The 20,404-nt window shown below is 39.6% G+C and overlaps 2 protein-coding genes across 4 annotated transcripts; both read right to left on the bottom strand.

The window, feature by feature from the left end:
* Positions 1–195: 195 nt before the first annotated feature.
* LOC310926975 (ATP-dependent zinc metalloprotease YME1L1-like) lies at positions 196–9,211 on the bottom strand. 3 transcript variants are annotated; one of them, XM_083889202.1, is made up of 18 exons: positions 9,075–9,211; positions 7,935–8,111; positions 7,049–7,211; positions 6,781–6,879; positions 6,150–6,253; positions 5,853–6,003; positions 5,672–5,755; positions 5,158–5,331; positions 4,894–5,046; positions 4,624–4,756; positions 4,016–4,078; positions 3,820–3,932; positions 3,535–3,690; positions 3,273–3,424; positions 3,047–3,173; positions 2,581–2,654; positions 2,403–2,489; positions 196–2,299 (listed from the first exon to the last, which is right to left on the bottom strand). In XM_083889202.1, exons 1-18 carry the CDS (start codon positions 9,105–9,107, stop codon positions 2,156–2,158), a joined length of 2,187 nt encoding a protein of 728 aa, XP_083745328.1. In that variant the 5' UTR covers positions 9,108–9,211; the 3' UTR covers positions 196–2,155. The 3 variants fall into 3 exon arrangements, with proteins under 3 accessions (XP_083745328.1, XP_083745329.1, XP_083745330.1); XM_083889203.1 differs by having other exon boundaries at positions 5,158–5,310; XM_083889204.1 differs by having other exon boundaries at positions 7,962–8,111.
* A 1,481-nt stretch (positions 9,212–10,692) lies between these two features.
* Positions 10,693–18,605, bottom strand: LOC310926775 (acyl-CoA-binding domain-containing protein 5-B-like; the record flags this gene model as incomplete). Its single annotated transcript, XM_083888962.1, has 13 exons — positions 10,693–10,705; positions 10,805–10,920; positions 11,019–11,069; positions 11,985–12,178; positions 12,814–12,982; positions 13,082–13,176; positions 14,161–14,382; positions 15,178–15,345; positions 15,551–15,589; positions 16,205–16,355; positions 17,261–17,333; positions 17,650–17,773; positions 18,494–18,605. The coding sequence occupies 13 exons, from the start codon at positions 18,603–18,605 to the stop codon at positions 10,693–10,695; spliced, it is 1,527 nt and encodes a 508-aa protein (XP_083745088.1).
* Between the last annotated feature and the right edge of the window lie 1,799 nt (positions 18,606–20,404).

Raw genomic sequence — 20,404 nt, 5'->3', positions numbered from 1 at the left:
TCTAGTTTTAAGTTGATACATATTAGTGTGCTACTACCATCTTTTACTGCATTTATATACATTTTTACAGAATAGAGTTATGTCTAAGGTGTAAATTTGTACGCAAGTCTGTCATATTGTGCGTGTGTGTTGTCATTTTGTACGACTGTACTTTCTTAAATAAATAAATCTGCAGTACACACTGAGTCATAGACATATTTTTTTATTTCTTTGAGCTGCACATACATTCGTAAAGCATCGTCTTCAGCGTCGACAGACTTCTGCGAGTCCACAGCAAAGAACCATTCAGTGTGCACAGCAGCATAAAAGCATTTTTTTTACTATACATCTATTTACAAAGTTCCCATCACACGACAAACATATAGACAAATAACCGTGGGTAAAATAACAGCAACAGATTATTCACCCTGGAGCATCGGAGAAGTAACATTATTATGATATAGGGGAAACAACAGTGGGTAATCTTGAGCCACACTTTGTAGTAAATTAAAGATTTTCACAATTTAATTTAAAATGAAGACACTCCACATTACCACAAGTGTCTCTTCTTACACGCTATTTTTAATTAAGAGAGGTCACACTGAAATATTTGTGTTTCTCACATCTTCTTCCACAGATTACATAGAAAAAATATATATATTTGTGCTCCTAGGCTTTTCTGAAAGCAAACTAAAGAGCATTTTAATAAATTAAACCAATGTTCCACTTTTAAATCCTAAAGATCCGACAGCAGCTTGCATTGTGTGCATGACCTTTGAGGCTGCGCAGCAGTTTCTCTTCAATCTGTACACAAACCATACATGACATTAATGACATAAAGATTGCACAAGTTTAGTTTCATTTTCTTTCCCCTGACTTATCCCAAACGCTGAGACAGAGGTGTTTTGACTTTTTACACTCCTGATTTCAAAAATAAACAATATACAGCTACAGTACATTCCACCAAAAGGCCACCTTTAAGCAACAGAGAGGACTTTTCAAACATATACCACACCCTACACAACTGATGGATGATAATAACACAAGCTGTTTGTGTTGTGGAGAAAAAAGTATGAGTTTAATTCCTTGCAAAGTCTCTTAATTCATGTGGGGTTGTCAAACTACCTGGCAACCTCAAGTCTCTAAACCCTAATCTTACATATTACCACTGGAGCAATATGTGAGCGGGAACAAAAGCAGAAAAAAAAACATGTTTATGTTACAAATAAGAAAGTAGATTTTCAGAGGAATAATGACTGAATGAATAGTCTGTTGTGATGGAGACAGCATGAAGACATGACACTGTCCCACATGTTGTCAAGAGGATTAGAACCCTTTCAGATCCGGGCTGTAAATCCATCCTGAGTGATCCGTGGTTACATGTAAACAAAGATAAGGTTGGGACTAAACTAAAATGTGTCTTGAGTGCATCTTCAGATCTGATCACAAATACCACATTCACATGTGGCCACATTCCTGAGCAGAGATATGTATGATCAATCTCAATAATATCACAAAAACACTGATGAACACCGGGCTTAAAAATCATATTTCATGTTACTGCAGCATGAGTAGCGCTCAGAATCACTCAACTACCTCCAAATCGTTTTTTCCTCTCTACCTGTCACGTTTCCGCCGAAATTACTCAAACAAAAACTTTCCCGGGAAGAAGTAACCACTCGCGGCTGACGGAACTCTAGCGGGGCTGTGTGCTGAAGAATTGATGGAACACAGCTTGCAGCCATTTCAGTGTTCAATTTAGCAACTTTGTCGCTACATTCAGCGAGTATTCAGACTTCTCTAGCTACTATCGCCAAAGCTAGTGTATTTGAGTTATTGTTCTAAAGGTCTTTGCACACCGGACAGAACAAAAGTGCGAATAATCCGATTGCAAATTATGATGAACATCAATCATGATGCAAAGAAACTACTACATTATGAGGACAAGGGTGTTTCACACATCAGTGTGTATCTGAATACAGCATGGTGAAAGCAGATCTAATCACATGTAGCCACCGCCACAATGCCAGGTCTACATGTGACTGGACCACTCAGGATGGCTGTTAAAACCAGGTCTGAATACAGGCTCCTGGAGTCCATTCCTCCTCGGTTAATGCCTGAGCTCTTTACTTACAACACCCTCCCTGCTGCCTCTCTGTCGCTTTCCTTGCTGCTTTCATCTCGTCTCCAGGGTCTTGCCCTCCACGACCAGCTGGATCTCTTTGGCATCCAGTGTCTCATACATGAGCAGAGCTTCTGCCAGTTTCTTGTGCTCCTTGGCGTGAGACTTCAGCAGGGCTTGAGCACGCTCGTAGGACTCCTGCAGAAAAGTCAGAGAAAACATATTTAGAAATATTATTACAGGAGCTGAGTTGTTTTTTTTAATGTTTATTCAGAGAAATGTGAGAACAGGTCACACAAACCTTCAGTAACGCTCTGACTTCATGCTCCACAGCAGCTTGCGTCTCTGGGCTTTGTCGTGTCATGTCCATATAGGTCATCACACCCAGCTGGGAACATGTAAGCATGTCAACATGTATACATTTTAAACTAACAAGACTGACAGTGCTGTTATCAGCTCATCCTTTGAGGTTCACCTACCTTTTCACACATTCCAAATCTTGTCACCATCAACTTAGCGATCTTTGTAGCACTGTCAAAGTCGTTTGACGCTCCTGTAAAGGAAGAAATAACATACAATCATCAACTCTACCCTTTTCAATCATTTTCAAGATGTGTTACTCACTGGTCCCTGGAAACAATTTCCTCATGTTATGCTCACTTCAAGCCAAACATAGTACTGTAACCATTTGCAAAAACACTGAGGCTCTGGTTCTTGGACACTGGTTTAAATGGCTGTGGAAAAGGGTGACAAAAGATATCCTGGAAAGCCAAAGGTCTGTCTATCAATGTGTTTGTTGAGCACATGAATGGCAATGTAAAGTTTCCCCTTAGTTGCTCGCTTGTTATCGTCTTTTCATGCATACACAGACTGAGGTTTCCTGCTAATTAAAAGCGTTAAAGCTAATTCCTATACACAAACAAACACAGACACAGTCTTTCCTACCGGTTGTAATGTTCTCCTTGCCAAAGATCATCTCCTCTGCCACACGTCCACCCATGCTCACATCCATCTGTGCCAGTAACTGAGAGCGAGTCTCACTCCAGCGATCATTCTCTGGAAGCATAGACACCTGGGAACAGGAAGACAGGGGAAAAAAAGGAAGATGATTAACAGCAGAGCTGGTGACATATTTAAATATGCTCAGTTTATAAGCTCCTGGTGTTCTTACATGTCCCAGACTTGGGCCTCTGGGCATAATCGTAGCCTTGTTGATGGGCATGGCGTCTTTGGTGTAGTAAGCTACAATTGCATGACCCGATTCATGATAAGCTGTGATGCGTTTGTTCCTATTGTCTATTTCTGCACTCCTCCTCTCAGGGCCTTGAAGAAGAGAGGAAGGAATGAGGTATATATATAAAAAAACCATATAAGATAGGAATTGGGAAGAAAAACTGTGGTAAATGTTGTTACTCTAGCAAAGTTTTTCTCACCCATGAGGATTTTGTCTTTGGCAAACTCCAACTCCTTCAATGTGACCATGTCTTTGCCATCAACTGCTGCCTTCAGGGCTGCCTGGTTGACCAGGTTTTCCAGGTCAGCACCCGAGAAGCCAACCGTGCCCCGGGCAATAATATTGGCCTCAATAGCTGCACAGACAAAAACAACAACCACACAGTTATCTACAACTGAGCAAAGCAAATAGCAACTATTCTTAGACGATTCAATCAAAAACATTCAAATGCAGCTTAAATACTGTACATTACAGGTATCCACACCTGGGTCCACTTTAATCTTCCTCAGGTACCAGTTGAGGATCTCTGTGCGTCCTTTCACATCTGGTTTGGGGACAGTCACTTGCATGTCAAAGCGTCCTGGACGCACCAGTGCACTGAAAGAGTAGCTCAGTTTGTCTGAAGGTTGAAAACAATGACTTTCTAAATGAGCCCAGAAAAGATATGGACGTAAACGTACTTATCCAAAGCCTCTGGGAAGTTTGTTGCTCCGATGATGATCACGCCTTCATTTGGTTTGAACCTACAATGTGATAACAGGCTGCATGTCAATCAGTTACCAAACTGTTTATATACCGTTTTAATAAATACTGTATTAATATATATTTTTTAAAAGGTGACACTAGCAGTTTAGGAACTTTGTACTTTACATTACTTTAAATGGATGTCTTTACGTCTCATTCTTACCTCAAAAACAGATTTACAAATATGCAAAAGAACTAGCAAAACTGTTTTCAGCTGTGCTAACATCATTGCACAAGGGTTTTCTAATCATCCAATAGCCTTCTAACGCGATAAGCAAACACAATGTACCATTAGAACACTGGAGAGATGGTTGCTGGAAATGGGCCTCTATACACCTATGTACATATTCCATTAAAAAACAGACATTTGCAGCTAGAATAGTTGTTTACCACATTAACAATGTATAGAGTGTATTTCTGATTCATTTAATGTTATATTCATTAATAAAAATGCCTTTCCTTCAAAAATAAGGACATTTCTAAGTGACCCCAAACTTTTGAACGAACCAAAAAAGAAAATGCAAATAAGAACTTCAAAGATTACCCATCCATCTCGGCAAGTAGCTGGTTGATCGTCTGTCTGGAGTAAGGATGCATCGGCGACTCTACTCTTTTCCCACCCACACTGTCCAGTTCATCGATGAAGATCACACAGGGAGCATTAGCTTTGCCCTCCCCTATGGAAAAAAAAACATGACATAAACAATACTGTTCACATGTATACAAATCATTTTAAAACTTTAAATTGTCTGGTAAGGATGTAAATGGAAATTAAAGATAAATTTGGGCATAAAAATGGAAAGGAAAAACCCACTGAACAAGTTCCTGATGCGACTGGCTCCCACTCCAACAAACATCTCATCAAACTCTGAGCCAGAGGCGTAGTAGAATGGAACATCAGCCTCTCCGGCCACTGCTCTGGCCAGTAGGGTCTTACCAGTTCCTGGAGGGCCAATCAGCAGGACACCTAAGTACAGAGAGGCAAATTACAAGTAGGAACTGGAAGTGATACGAAAACAGAATTAATACTTATCATTACAGGTGAACAGAGATTATTTAGGAATCTGGGTAATTCTACCTTTCGGCAGTTTTCCTCCCAGCGCTGTGAATTTATGTGGGTTTTTCAGGAACTCCACCACGTCCTGCAGCTCATTCTTTGCTTCCTCCACTCCTTTGACGTGCTCAAATGTCACGTTTTTCATATGGACCGGGTCCACCGCCGAGTCCAGGCCTGATGTGGTTCGGAACCGCACTGTCAATGGTTAGATTAAAGCTCGAAATCACACTCTGCCGCGTGGTTAATGAACACATACCCTATTGGGTAACACTTTATAATAAGTACACACTGTTAGCATTAGTAAAATGAGTAAAACATTGATAACTGTGTTTATAAACTAAACGCTAATGAGTATTGATGCGTTATAAATGATGAGTTCAATATGTATTCATGCTTAACTAATGCTGATTGTGTGTTACCCAAGTGTTAAAACACATTTTCAATGGGTTAGTAAAGCAGAATAATGTTGGACTATATCGTTAATAATACTAATATGATATTGGAGGAACTTCAGAGAAGGAAAAGGAGCATGTACCCGATAGGAAGGGGGTTTTGGAGATGCCATACAGCCCGACAAGAAGCAGCACCAGCAGGATGAGACGAGTCCTCCTCAGAGAGTCTGAAGCATTTGAAACATCACAGGAAAATTTGACATCTCTTCCGTTTCGCCGTGTGATGAAATTACTAATCGCCTTTCAACGTGTGCTTAAACTTACCTTGTGTGCGTTGTGTCAGGGCTTGCGCTTTCAGGAAACCCTCAGCAAAGCCCCTCTTGAAAGCATCCTGCTGTCCATTAGGAACGTTCTTGTTCTTCAACAGGCCGTCTAAATTTTCCACCTCGACCCCCTTGTCACGTGAAAGCAAACCCTGCAGCACAAGGCGAGATTGGTAGGCGGGATTCACAGAGCCACAGAACTCGACGCAGGAACAGCGACGAACCACCCTTCATGCTTCTCATGTGAAAAACATCAGACAGTCTTAGTTGTTAAATGTTAAAATGTAAAAGTACCTACCTTCATGAAAGACGGCGTAAACCCCTCGGATTCCACGGGGCGGTCAAAGGACTGCAGGCGTCTGGTTTTCCTTAAAGTTTTAAAGCCCCTGCTCTGGACCAACACTTGACATAGAGAGACAGATATTATATGATGTGTAATAAATAAGACGCCAATGACAGCATATGACTTCACTAGATGAGCATAAACAGGTAAATATATAATGTTAAATTTTAAAAACACACACAAAACATCATATTTTTGAAGTCCTATCACCCCAGTCACACTGTGGCCAGTGTCTCTATGTGCTACACATGATAATCGTGAGGCTGCTGGAGCCAATCCCAGCTCACATAGGGTGAAATGTGGGGTACACCCTGGGCAGGTCGCCATCACAGGCTGAACATACAGAGATGAACAACCATTTACTCTTACATTCACATCTATGGACAATTTAGAGTGTACAATTAACCTAATCAGCAAACACCATGTTTTTTTGGGAGAAGAACATGCAAATTCCACACAAAAAGGCCCTCGGTGGAACTAGGATTGGAACCAGTGATCGATCTTCTTACTGACTTGCTGTCTTTTTTGTGCTGCTGTGTGGCACTGGCCCTGCTTAGGATAAGTGATAGATTATTACAATAAATACCTGGCCAGTGTTGAAGCTCTGTGCAGATGTGCTGAAGAGGTGAAGGATGCTGTCTGGAAAAAACTGGAGCTGACTTTGTTGTGGAAAAACAAGAGAACCCTGAGAGCAGAAGGAAAGTGGCTTTCTCATTACACACATACACGTGTTTAAAATGTCTTACAAACTGCTCTGCTGAAAACAGATAGCTACACCAGGTGTCATCAAAGTCAGGGCATGGGTAGCACAAAGCGTGGCAGGCTTGTTCATCGCATAATGTAAACGTCCTCACCATGCTTGTTGTCGAAAAAGGAATGAGTGGATAGATGGGAGGTCCTCCACGCCGTCTGACCGCGCTCCTGCATGCGCAGGCTTGGAAACACGCAGTTCACAAGCTCATTGAGCTGCTGTGCTCCCAGGTCTGATAATCCAAGCTCCCGCAGGTTCCACATGGGCTGCACAAAACAACAGAAAGGAGTGTTTTACTCCTTGTGAAGTTGAACTCAGTGGCTACTCCATGAAGTACATTTGCACAATCTGCAGTTAAAGTGCATATTATATTTAGGGTTGCAACAAACAGATATTTTCATTCTCAAATGTCTTGTTTTGACAAACCAAAATTATTAACTTATCATGATTTCTCTGCTACATGGAGCAAAGAAAATATTCACATTCAAGATGCGGGAAAATCTGAGAGTTTGCTCTAATTATTAAAAATTTAAATTATTCATTGATAAATAAATGATTAACTAACTAATCATTGCAGCCTTTATTATAGTTATTTCTGAACGAAAAAAAACAGCATGGCAAGCATTGTTGTTCAGTGATATTTGACTATTAATCTTCTAAATCTCTAAAATTTTATGTTGTGCAATTTTAGTAAATTAATTTTAATTACCTTAAAACTGAGCTTAATATCTGTCCTGGGGTTTGACATACAATACTAATAAATAGTGTAAACACATCTTTAAATGGTCCTGAAAATGTCAACGGAATAAGCAAGTTGTCGATTTATTTACCTCCTAAATCAAGACACAGGGCTCTCCCCTACATAAAACATCAACCCCTACTTTTGTACATTAAAAAAAATCCCATCTGTACTGGAATTTAGTATTGGTGATAGCAGTCGTGTGTTTACTTGATATTGGAATACTGCAGTATCACGCACACCACTGTACCTTGTGTTTCCTCCCGCTGTCTCGTACCTCTGTGGAGTGGAGCTCCGAGTCTGACACATGATCCTTGTGTTTCCTTGACTTGCATGTGGCACTGATGCTGCTGCTGCTGCTGCTGCTTCCCACAGAGTTCTTCAGGGAGTGGAGGACGTTGATGAGGTGACTGAGGGGAACCGTCACCTGTAATGAGTTGTTAAGATTGACAACTTTCACACGTGGTATATTTTACACCAAATCCACGTTGACACTGGATCCTCCGTTTATTTCACCTCTTACTGCTTTGGCCATGCATTTCAGGCATTTGAAATAAACTTAAACATTGTCTGAACTCCTGCCCCGACGCCCACCACTTTTATTTGGTTTGTTATAGTGCATTTTGGACCACATTGGGCCAAGTCTGGATCAAAAACCTCTATACTTAAGACTTGCCAAACCTGGACTGGATTGCTCCAGAGAGGCTGTACATCCATCAATACAAAGTTTCTGGTTTTTGAAACATTTTACCTATGTGTTAAAATGCAAAAGTGGGCATTTCACTGCTTTGTCTGCATCCAGATCACATTAGACCAGGTCCAGATCAAAACATTTTCAAACCTGGACAGGATAGCCCCAGAGAGACTGTAGATTCTTCAAAACACTATTTCTGATTTGTGAAATATTTAAACTATTTGTGAAAATGCAAAAAAGGGACATTTCACTGCATTTAGACCAACATAGTTAGAGTTACAAAACGTGTAGCGCCATACTGAGAGATAAATAGAAATCTGTAGTTGTAGTTAATCTAAGGAACTGTTGGTTTGGAAACTGATTTGTACGAACATACGCAGCATTAGTCCAGTCGTTAATCATGTCAGTCACTGACGCAGGTTCCCACCTGACAGCTAAGGACACACTCAGAACTCCACTGAGCTAGTTCTACACAGTCAACGACTCACACTGCGGGTCTTTGCTTGTGCTTATTTAAAGGCAAAGCTACAGGTTGTAGTGAAGGTTGAAGTGTTTCAAATCACGAATCCATAACAGAGAGGTCAGCGACAAAAGCGCTTAGTGCTAGCAGTTTGGGCATAACTCAAAACCAAAACAACAACAATGCTAACATTAGCTCTTCCGGCGTAGCACCTGCTGTCTGTCTGTCTGTCTTACCTGGGGTTGGACCGTCATTGACAGGGAAAACATGACGAACTCTCGGCGGCACCAGGTGCTCGTCAAGCTGCCAAAGTTACACAGCTGTCCCCGAGAGTTTTAAAGCTCCACGTTTGTTTCACTTTAACTTTCTGCCCCTGCTTGACTCACTGCAGACTTCCGGAAAGTAAACCGGATGTGACCTCAGCGCATGGATGTAATCCAATGATAAACCTGTAAAAAGGCACTAACATAACTTGTCTGACTTGTCTTGTGTCAGTTATTTTCCGATCAGGGCTGTAACAATGACCAAATTATTCGCCAACTATTGTTTATAATCGGTAGCAATCCGTTTTATATTTTAAGATTTTTCACCTTGGGATATTTTTTTAATTTCTTTTTTAATATTTGCTCCATATACTACAAATCATTAAATTATATTTTACCATTCTCATTTTTCATATAAATAAAGAAAAAAACACATAAGGAACTGATAAATATTTTAGAAATCCTTCAAAAACCTGTTTAAAACTAAAAATGACAAACCAAATTCACCGTTTTATGCCCAAATTTGCGCCGGCTCACTGGGCTTCTTCTTCTGTGAGAAATCAGAAATTAAACTTTAAAACTAATGTTTCTGTTCAGGGATGCAAGTAAATAACTATAATTTGACATCTTAATAATTAAATAATATTGTGCTTTACTATTTTTTTTTGTTTTTTGTAAAACAGTACATTTTAAAACTCATAACAGTAAATATCATCGTGGTTAAATAGCTTCTACATAGTGGTGCATTAACCATGATAAAAACACACTGTATGTGTATGTATTCACGTATATATATGTAAAAAGGGCTGCAAAGTGATGTCAGACTGATCAGCTACGATTCCATTTATCAAACTCCATTTTATATGACAAAATGAATGTCTGAAGAGAGCATCCACAACAAAGCACTGCAACAAATGTGATTGTTTCAAGATGTGTTTATTGCACGACACGTCACACTTGCACCGTAACGAAACCTTGCTTAAACTTAGCATTCCCCTTATTTTCTACTGTACAGCGAACGAGAGACGGGAATGTTTACACGTTTATTTATAATAGATTATCTTGTTTGTTTCAGACCAATCTGGCGACGCTATTTCACAAAATAACATTCCTGTTAACACACACAAATACTTTACAGCATGTCTATTTGGTCTCAAAACAAACGCTCCTACACAAACACACGTTACCGGAAAACATCAGAATAAAATATTTCTTTATACTTGTGAAAAAGAAAATATATGCAATATTTGCAATAAATAAAGTTAGTGGCATTTACAATGGTGATTCTTAACTCATTTAGTGGGTTATAAATAAGACAACCTAGTGACCATATCAATATTTGTGTCTGCATCTACAATGCATTAAAGGCTCTCCCTTTCTTACCAACATAATCCATGAAGTCATGATGCTGCGGTGCATAGCGACGGCCTTTGTGACCGTCTTTTTGTTACACTTCATTTCTCTGGTGGTAGCTTTTCCTCTTCCATGGGTGTCCCAGTGCATTATGTAAATGACTTTTCAAGTCATAAAACAAGCCACAATCTGTGTTCCAGCTTTGTGTTTTTTCACTGAAGTTGACGGCTCAGAAAATTCAGGGGGTTTTCCTAGGAGAGGAAAATTATGTAAAAAAAAAATAGAGTAATCAATACAAATTAAATTATTCTCTTTCTTATTTTTATTTAAAAAAAGAGAAATATGCTCACCTTCTCCTTCGCTGCAAGTACAGCTGGAAAAGCCAATGGGCAATCAGAGGCCAGAGAGCAGTCATCACCACTGTGAGTGGAGAGAAGTCAAAAGACCACCAAGACGGTCTCAGTATCTATAAAAAGACAGAGAACCTGGTTTGAAGGGGACTGTTTGTTTCTCAATGAGACAATTATTGATCATAAACGGCAGGATGATAACAGTTTGAAGGACCTTTCGTGCTATAGGTAGAGAGCCCTCCTGCCTTGGTGAAGATGATGTTGACTGAAAATACAAAAAATCATATAAAACGCTTTTTTAAAATACATTTTAATACACATGTAGCTGAAGGAAAAGTAAGTAAGAGCAGGTGACAGTTTGTACACAAGTCATTATGATGCAAATTAAACAGTAATGTGTGTCAGTTACAGTGTTATTCCACCATTTGTTTATAAGTTAATTTTACAGCTTTTTCAATGCTGTTGAATTCTTTGTCTTTTAAGCAAACAATAAGTGCTTACAGTGACGTATAACCAGCTTATAATGAATTATATCTGTAACAGGTATTTCAATACTTTACAAGTACCAAAAACTACATTTAGAGTGAGTTATTATCACCTTGTATCATTTAGTGACAGTGATAAAATGATTATAATGTATAACCGCTAAAAGCAGTACTTTGCTCTGACCAAATGTTGAGTATTAAAACTTGACATTATAAGTCACTAATAATTATGTAATAAAGCATTCTGAATATTAATTAATGTCTTAAAATATATTCAAATGCATTTAAAGTATGCTTATAATTCATAGATACTGTCATTATAATGACGTATGAGTATTTTTTATAAAGGGGAATAAATGATCATGAGTGCTTACAACTATGACAATGCTGCACTATCGATGTTCACAATGTGATATAATGCAATATAGTATAGTAGTATATATAGTATATAGTATGAAAATTCCATATAAGTGACAAAAACCTCGATGATCACCGCAGTGTTGTTAAAATATGTTCAAAATGCAAAAATAGACATTAGATACAGTGAAAAAAAGACTGTATAACACTATGAAAAAGTAACACAAATGTTTTAAAGAAAACATTGTGACCATATCAGACCAATAACAATACAGTTAAACGTTGCCTGGACAGAACAGCTGACGTCACCATCATAATTGAGCCAAAACCCTTGTCACCTGTGTCCCAGTGAGCATCTCCAGAGTGTGCAGCCTGTGCAGCACGTTGGCCATGTCGCGCTGCAGCCGCAAGAGAGCTGCGGCTATTTGCTCGTTGACGGGATTTCTGCTGCGTGACACGCAACAGCCGGCAGCGTCTGCACTCACACCCCAGTGAGAGCTGCAGGTGGCCCTGGATGACCGAGAACCTGAAACTGGAGCGGGGGAGTGAGATAGGTTTACAAAGCTGTAATTCAACTCATCCCAATGATTCAACTGAATACTATAGAGGGAGTTAGAGATGCAGTAGGCTGGGTGTTTTCTGGTGTTATTGATCAATGAAACTAACAGCATAAAGTAAATTGAGTGAGCTGAGAGAAAACCTTACAGCCTTGGGATAAACTGTACTGCATAGGGTTGTTTTTAGCTTTTTTCACTGTAATTTAAAGCCTGTTAAAAGAAAGCACGTACAACCATTCCCACTGTCAGTAGCTGTGTCTTAAGTGCAAGTGTGCAGCGACGTGCAGGAGACGGAATTCGGACACTGTGAGAAATGAGATGGTCTAGCCCACGCAACTCAACAATACCCCTTCTTCTTCTTCTCCTAATAATTTCCTGCAGGCTGTACACCAACAGGTTAAATGTTGCCCTCCACAGACACTTAAACCTTCGTTCCTCCTTCAGTTTTAGTTTGGTTTTGTACTCATTTAGTGTCTTTATTACAAGGGAAACTTTATTATCAGATTTATTACTTCTTGGGATGTGATTGCAACAATGTGCAAACCAGCCAGCTGCAGCTTTAAATGCACATCTGTGAAGAGTAAGGGATGCAGCGTCAGTATCGACTTACCTCTCCCTCTTCTTGATAAGCGTTGGCTTGAATCGAACCCGTAAGAATCCCTTGTCAGTGCTTGGTCCTCGGCTCTATTCAGGGTGGCACTGCTTTCAAACCAAAGATCATTTTGATTCACTGGGGCAGCTCCCGATCCAGGCGGCCGAGCTTTTGACGTTGACGCCCCCTTGAGGAACAAAAAAGGGAGGGACAGTCAAACCCCCCAACTTTGATAACTATTACAAGATAAGGATTAAGGCCGATTAGTGTTGGACAGACATCACACCTCTTCCATGGCCAGATGCTCCATTGAGTCACAGAATTCCTCATTGTCAGAATCTGTGCATCGGCGGTTCTTCTCAGGAAGAGCGTCAGTATGATCTAAAAGGTGCAAAACACACAATTAATTATCTCTAGTTACATGGACAATAGAAAAGAAGAAGCCGGATGATTTTTACACCTTTCTATGACTGAATATAAAAAATGGATATAGTTTTCCAGTTAGAAAAATTAAGTCAAGGAAGAAGGATGGAAGTAGCAATTAACCACCAGGTGGTAATTTCAGTTTAAATAGACTATTATCTATCTATAAAGCAAGTTGTGTTTGTGTGTCTGTTTGTGTGTCTGTGACGGGAATATCTCGCTGACCTTTAGTCAGATCGTCCTAAGACTTTGGATATGGGTTGGGCATGGCCCGATGGTGTGCATCCTTGATTTTCAAATCTTTTGGAGGAATTTTAATTTTCGCCGATTTATCACGCTACACCAGGCAGGCAGTGGCTCATCAGCAGCAGCTGCGCTGTCTGGGGCGGGGAGGTGGGAGTGAAGAGGCTGTCCTCGCGGTGGGTGAGACATTTTCACATGGTTCACTGCAGAACATGGTGTTAGCTTTTTACGTTCCTTATCATGCATCACCATAACTGAAAAATATTCAGCTCCCACTATAGGAATACATACTTAATAACTTCTAACTAGCTTGACTTGATTTATAACAAAGGTTAAAGGGCTCAGTCGTCAATTTCAGGAATTCTTCAACGGAACATGATGTAAATTTTTGTAAATTCTGTTCCAATTTAGAGGAAAAGAGATGATAAATCACTTATAAGCACTTGACAACTGGTATCGTTCAATAGGTGCCTGGTTACAGGTGACATCTGTGAATCTCCATTTTCAAAATCTGACATGTTTTTAGGAAGGAGTTTGTTTTGCAACCAGAAAACAACGTCCACGTTTTGCATGTCTTCTCACACCAATACCTTCTACTAGTCACCATTCATTTTGTTGCAGCAAAGTGTTAATTGTTAATAATTTACACAGTGAATACAACAAAAGGCACACATTTCGTATTTATATTTGCAGGCTTACCACTCAGGTGTCCATTAAAGTGCACATACGGGCTGTACTGCACACTAGACTCGATGGAACAGGCCAGTTCCTCGTCCTCCACTTCACTGTTGAGAGAGCTGTGTGTACCGTTGGTGAAGGAGGACATGCTCGGCTCCATGCTGCCGGTGGACCCTGTGGTGTCAGACCTCCACCTCTTGTCCTCTTGTCCCACCATCAGCAGCCTCCGATTTGGAGTCGAGGCTGACGCAGGGGAATAAATCGAGAAATAGTACGAGAAGGCATAAAAAGAAGGTGTTATGCGGTCTTTATGCTAGGAGGCATATCACATATTTCCCTGTCCATTAACTGACTTTGACAATAAAAGATAAAAACAACAAAGCTATGCTACAGTGTGCAAGGTAGTCTTTGATGGCTTTTAACCCATCCATCCATCCATTATCTACCGCTTTTTCCTCCACCAGAGGGTCGCGGGGGGTGCTGTGCCTATCTCAGCAGACATTGGGCGATAGGCAGGGTACGCCCTGGACAGTTCGCCAGTCCATTGCAGGGCCACATATAGAGACAAACAACCATTCACTAACACACTCACACCTACGGTCAATTTAGAGTGACCAATTCACCTAATCCCCATATCGCATGTTTTTGGAATGTGGGAGGAAGCCGGAGAACCCGGAGAAAACCCACGCACACACGGGGAGAACATGCAAACTCCTTGCAGAAAGGCCCTTGTTCCGAAGTTGTTCCAAACGGGGCTCGAACTGCTGCAAAGGCAAGAGTGCTAACCACTACACCAACCGTTTACTCTTCAGATTTATGGGCAACTGACAAACAGTCCAGAAACACAAACAATGAAGAAATGGACAAAATTAATTGTGTAATACAAAGAAATCAGACTGTGAAGGAGGGTATTTCAAGCCTTACCCTTTGAATTGTGTAAAACAACAGCTCCCTCTGCTGGATAAATGTGTAAAACCTCTACACAACACAACACACACAACTAACTACACCACAGCTGACTACAACTACTGACTGTACCTTTATCCTCGTCTTCCTCGTCTTCTTCCTGCCCACGCTCCTCTTGCACACTTCTCCTGCAATCACTACACTCCTCGTTTCTCTCAATTAGACTTTTTGCTTCACTTCCCTGTTCCTCCTCACTAGTTTCTTGAGGGTTCTGAATGTCATCCCATAGATCCCCATAGCCTGAGCAGTGAGGGGGGGGGGGGCAATGATGGTTAATTTGTGATCAAAGAATCTGCAAAGAGTTATGCAAATCTATGGACAGCAAACATACAAAGCACATTTGGTACATCTAGAGCACAACGAGCATGACTGAACAAGGTGTAGAGCGCACACAAACTCAACCACAAGGACAAATCTACCATTTCCAAAGCTGCAGAAGACTTGCCTTCCATTGTTGGTTTGTGAAATGGTTTGACGAGCTCATCTGAAGATAAAGAGGGGAAAAAAGAAATGTCTCTATATGACCTGTGACAGAGCAGCAGCCCACTTGTATGCTATTTACTTATTAGATACACTACCGTTCAAAAGTTTGGGGTCACCTATACAATTGTTGTGTGTTTTCCATTAAAAGTAACACTTTTATTCATCAAAAGAGTTGCAAAATGAATAGAAAATATAGTCAGACATTGAAAAGATTAAAAATAATGATTTTTCTATTGTCAAAGAACCAGCAAAACTGTTTTCAACTGTGCTAACATCATTGCACAAGGGTTTTCAAGGTTTTCTAATCATCCAATAGTCTTCTAACGCGATTAGCAAACACAATGTACCATTAGAACACTGGAGAGATGGTTGCTGGAAATGGGCCTCTATACACCTATGTACATGTTCCATTAAAAACCAGACGTTTGCAGCTAGAATAGTCTTTTACCACATTAACAATGTATAGAGTGTATTTCTGATTCATTTAATGATATATTAATTGAAAAAAAGAGCTTTTCCTTGAAAAATAAGGACATTTCTAAGTGACCCCAAGCTTTGGAACGGTAGTGTATGTGTGTTAGGTGATGTTAGGGAAGTCTCTGCACACGCTCATTACCTGCATGTTTTGCAAAAGGCCTGGTGAAGAATCTCCTGCTCACTTCATTTTCTTCATTTTCTTCCTCACCTCCGTCCACCACGGTGTAGAAGTTTCCCAGCTTCCGTATCAGGTCGGAGACTTCATCCGAAATGGGGATGGTCTCCAAAATCTGACCACCGGTAATGAGTTAGAGTTAGAGTTAGAACTGTAAAGCAGTGCTGATCACTTCATTTTTATTTAAACGCAGTGGCAAACAGGTAAGCTTTCAGGCAAGATTTAAAAAGCAGTAAAAAGCACTGGAGTTTGTTCCAGATATTTGGGGAATGAAATCTGAAGTTAAGTCCTCACAATGAAGTTTGTGATTTTAAAAAAGGATAAGGAGAATATGGCACCACTTTCTTTCGACATGTCACACAAGTAAACAAGGCAACGAGAATTATATACAGTATTTTATATATAATAAAGGCTTCCTGGTGTATATGCTGCATGACTATTCTGTTTTTGCACTGTTTTCAGTGTAGCAATACTCATTTTCCTGTATTGTACAATAACAATCAAAGCTTTCTATTCTATTCAGTTTATAAAGGGTTCTTCAAGGGTTCTTGGTAACACATATGGTTTCAGTAAGAACCATTTTGATCCAGAGAACCCTTTAAACCCCCTTTCCTGAATAAAGGGTTTTAAAAGGGTTCTTGGTGGGGGTTCTCCTATGAGGACAAGCCGAAAAAAGTGATATGGTTCTACTTAGCACTTTTATTTCTAAGAGTGTAGTTCTGTGAGGCTGTTTTTAAGCAAACACACTGTTGTTGATGTTTAGCAGGTGCAGACTCATGTTTACCATGGTCATCATGCACAATATTAAATAGTCCGTGTTTTTTTTACCATTTTCCCCCATTCTGATCCTTTCCCTTACATTCATACAATGAATCTACCTGTGTCACATGATGCTGTTACAGCCGTCAGGGGCAACTTGGGATTAGATTTTGAGTTGGATGATGACATATGACATTTACAGTGAGAGAAACATCTCTCTGTCTGTTATCCTTTTCTATTCAGCTCAGAGAAATAACTTACCAGCTGGATGTCCTCAACATAATTCTTCATGGCTTCCTCCTTTGACATATTTCCTAAAGAGCTCCATGCATCCCTGGCAACACAAAGTCAGAGTTGAACTACGAGAGGGGAAAGAACATGGAACAAACTGAAAATAAGCAGCAAATGTCGCAGCAAAGTCACCACCGCCCGACTTAAGTGATGCCTATTCTGCAGGATTTCAGGAGCCAGTGACATTGGCGTTCTTCTGTGTGGAATACAACTACCCTCCTGCCTTTGAAGCAAGCAAGCAGTCGGAAAAGAAGGGCCTTTCTGCATGGAGTTTGCATGTTCTCTGCATGTGTGCGTGTGTGGACATTGGAACGGCATACAACTATCACACAAATGCATAGAGACGACATACGACTTGCCATTTAGCTTTTCCATGGCTGTCCCAGAAGCCACTTGGTCTGGGCATGTTGCAGGGCCCCATGGTGGCCTGCTTAAAGTAACTGTAGAACATGAGCATCATGTCGTCAGACGGCTGGAAAGGACCTGAGAAAAGAAGACGGCTGATTATACACACATGGTTATATTATGCAGATTATAAGACGAGGTAAGAAGGTCATGCTATTTTTTTTAATGTATTTATCATGTTATTCCTATAGTGTTGACATAGTTTGTCTTTAGTTTTTAGTTTCATTGTTGTTATACAAAAAACCTTGAAAAAGTAATAATTGTGTTGACAGTCTGGATGTAAAGTGTGCCAGGTAACTTGAAACAAATCTTTCTAATGAAAATAACAACAGAAAAGAATGAAAACGAGCAGAAAGAAGAAGAAAATCTTATAATATCTGCCCCTGTTTTACCGTATGTCAGTGCACAATACAATAAGCATAAAAAAACAAAACAAAACAAATAACAATACATGGAAATATAACTAAATGTATTAATATCCAATGGCTACACACTAACACGTGTTTATGTAAATTAGCATTATTGTGCAGTGTCCTTTTTCCAAATAGAATAAAACAAAATGAATACGATCAATCAATAAATCTAATGAAATAAAGAGCAACAGCATTTGTTATTAGACCTGAGATAATAAGCTCTAATCCTTTATCAGTGACACTGACAGCTCCATACACGTCCTGCATGTAGGTCAGTCACCTGGAGTCACTGTGTAAACAGCCACAACTGCAGCAGCCACTAATATTATTATTATCATTCAGACACAAGAAGAGGAGAATAATAATAAAAAGAAGTTATCATCACCATCCTCTGGCAAACTCCGCATGACTTTAACTGCAGCAGCAAATTTCGCCTGCAGGCTGTGTGTGTCCTCCTCCTCCTCCTGCGCCATGCTCAGCTCCAACCAGGACGACATGGAGCAGAGCGCACGGTCCTCCTCACATCTTCATGATATGATGAAGCAATTCATGGGGATGAAAAATCAATGTTTAGTAGAGGACACTTCTATATCTCTACGAGAGCTAGGGAACGATTGGTCCATTTAGACACGCCCTTGTCTTTTCAGCTACAACACGCTGTAATATTAATTAAACAAACAACATTAAATCTATGGTTGACTTATTAGACACTCACCAAAAAAGTTCACACTGGGCGGCGCAGAGATTTGCTTCCATTATCCCGGTGTCTGCAGCAGACACAGATCCAGTCTGACTCCGGTCAAGGATGAGCCCAAACAGTCAGCGTTCGGCCGCTAAGCATTCTGGGAAATGCAGTTTCTGTCGCTGTACGAGCCTCAGCAAATGGCGTCTGTACACGGAGGGATGAGGACTTGAAGTCCCACAAAGCCACCTCAGCGGGGGTTTAAACCGCAGTGGTGGACGGGAAATGTAGTGTATGGAGAGGTTTGCTTACTGTTGTTTTTAAATATTATTAATGCCGATACAAATCCAGTCATACAGTTCATCATGTAGTCATATTATTATATATACAGTAGTTTCCTATTACTACATGCACTACACATTGATGGGCAGTATTTTTGATGGTGTGTATTTTAAATACATATTTAAAATATTCATATTTTGTATCAAAATATGCATTTTTTTCTTTGGAACTATGTGATAGCATCATTAGAACACAACATGTACTAATGACTGCATGGTGCTTGGTGTCTATTTAAGGTGCTCTGTTGTTGTTGGTGTTGTCGAAGCTATGTAATCCAATAGGGATTAGGTACCTTGCTCAGGGGAACCCCAGCCATTGATGTGGGGTGGGATTTGAACTGGAAACTGTCCATGTTCAATCTCTGGTTATACTGTACATTTCAAGCCTATACTGTATATATTATGGAAACTGTCTATAATGTACATTCTTTAATTGCTTATTGTTAATATCTGCCCATACTATGGAAGCCTATTTCCAAAAAAGATCCCACTATCTCAAAATAATGAGATAGTATCTCAAAATAATGAGATAGTATCTCAATATATTGACTTAGTATCTCAATATATAGATTTTCAAATTGAGAGTTAATAGTGATCCTGACCAAACTATACTTACATTACAGTCATTATTTAGTATCTCAATATATTGACTTGGTATCTCAAAATAATGACTTAGTGTCTCAATATAATGAGATACTATCTCAATATATTGACTAAGTAAATCAAAAATAATGAGATAGTATCTCAATATATTGACTTAGTATCTCAAAATAATGAGATACTATCTCAAAATAATGACTTAGTATCTCAAAATAATGACTTAGTATCTCAATATAATGAGATAGTATCTCAATATATTGATTTAGTATCTCAAAATAATGAGATAGTATCTCAATATATTGGCATAGTATCTCAATATAGATTTTCAAATTGAGAGTTAATAGTGATCCTGACCAAACTATACTTACAGTCATTATTTTGAGATACTAAGTCAATATATTGAGCTACTAACTCAATACTAATTCGGTGACCTTGAGTGTCTTGAAAGGCGCCTTAATATAATGCATTATTATTATTATTATTATATTGAGATAGTATCTCATTATTTTGAGATACTAAGTCAAAATATTGAGATACCATCTTATTATTTTAAGATAGTATATCATTATTTTGAGATACTATCTTATTATTTTGAGATAGTGGGATCTTTTTTTTGTTTGTACACTGGCGGAAATGGACTTCCATACTATGGTATGGCATTTGGTATTTTATT

The sequence above is a fragment of the Microchirus variegatus genome (assembly GCF_963457635.1).
Source record: "Microchirus variegatus genome assembly, chromosome: 5".
Lineage (NCBI taxonomy): Eukaryota > Metazoa > Chordata > Actinopteri > Pleuronectiformes > Soleidae > Microchirus > Microchirus variegatus.
The sequence above is the reverse complement of the archived record's forward strand: the minus strand, read 5'-3'. Positions and strand labels throughout refer to the sequence as shown.

What these genes read in the sequence shown, in the direction of transcription:
- LOC310926975 (XM_083889202.1), bottom strand. Translation starts at nt 9,107, where the DNA reads ATGTTTTCCCTGTCAATGACGGTCCAACCCCAG. An exon ending in ACAGCGGGAGGAAACACAAG is followed by an intron (nt 7,212 to 7,934) that starts GTACAGTGGTGT and finishes TGTTTTGTGCAG; the next exon opens with CCCATGTGGAACCTGCGGGA. An exon ending in AGAGCTTCAACACTGGCCAG is followed by an intron (nt 6,254 to 6,780) that starts GTATTTATTGTA and finishes CTCTATGTCAAG; the next exon opens with TGTTGGTCCAGAGCAGGGGC.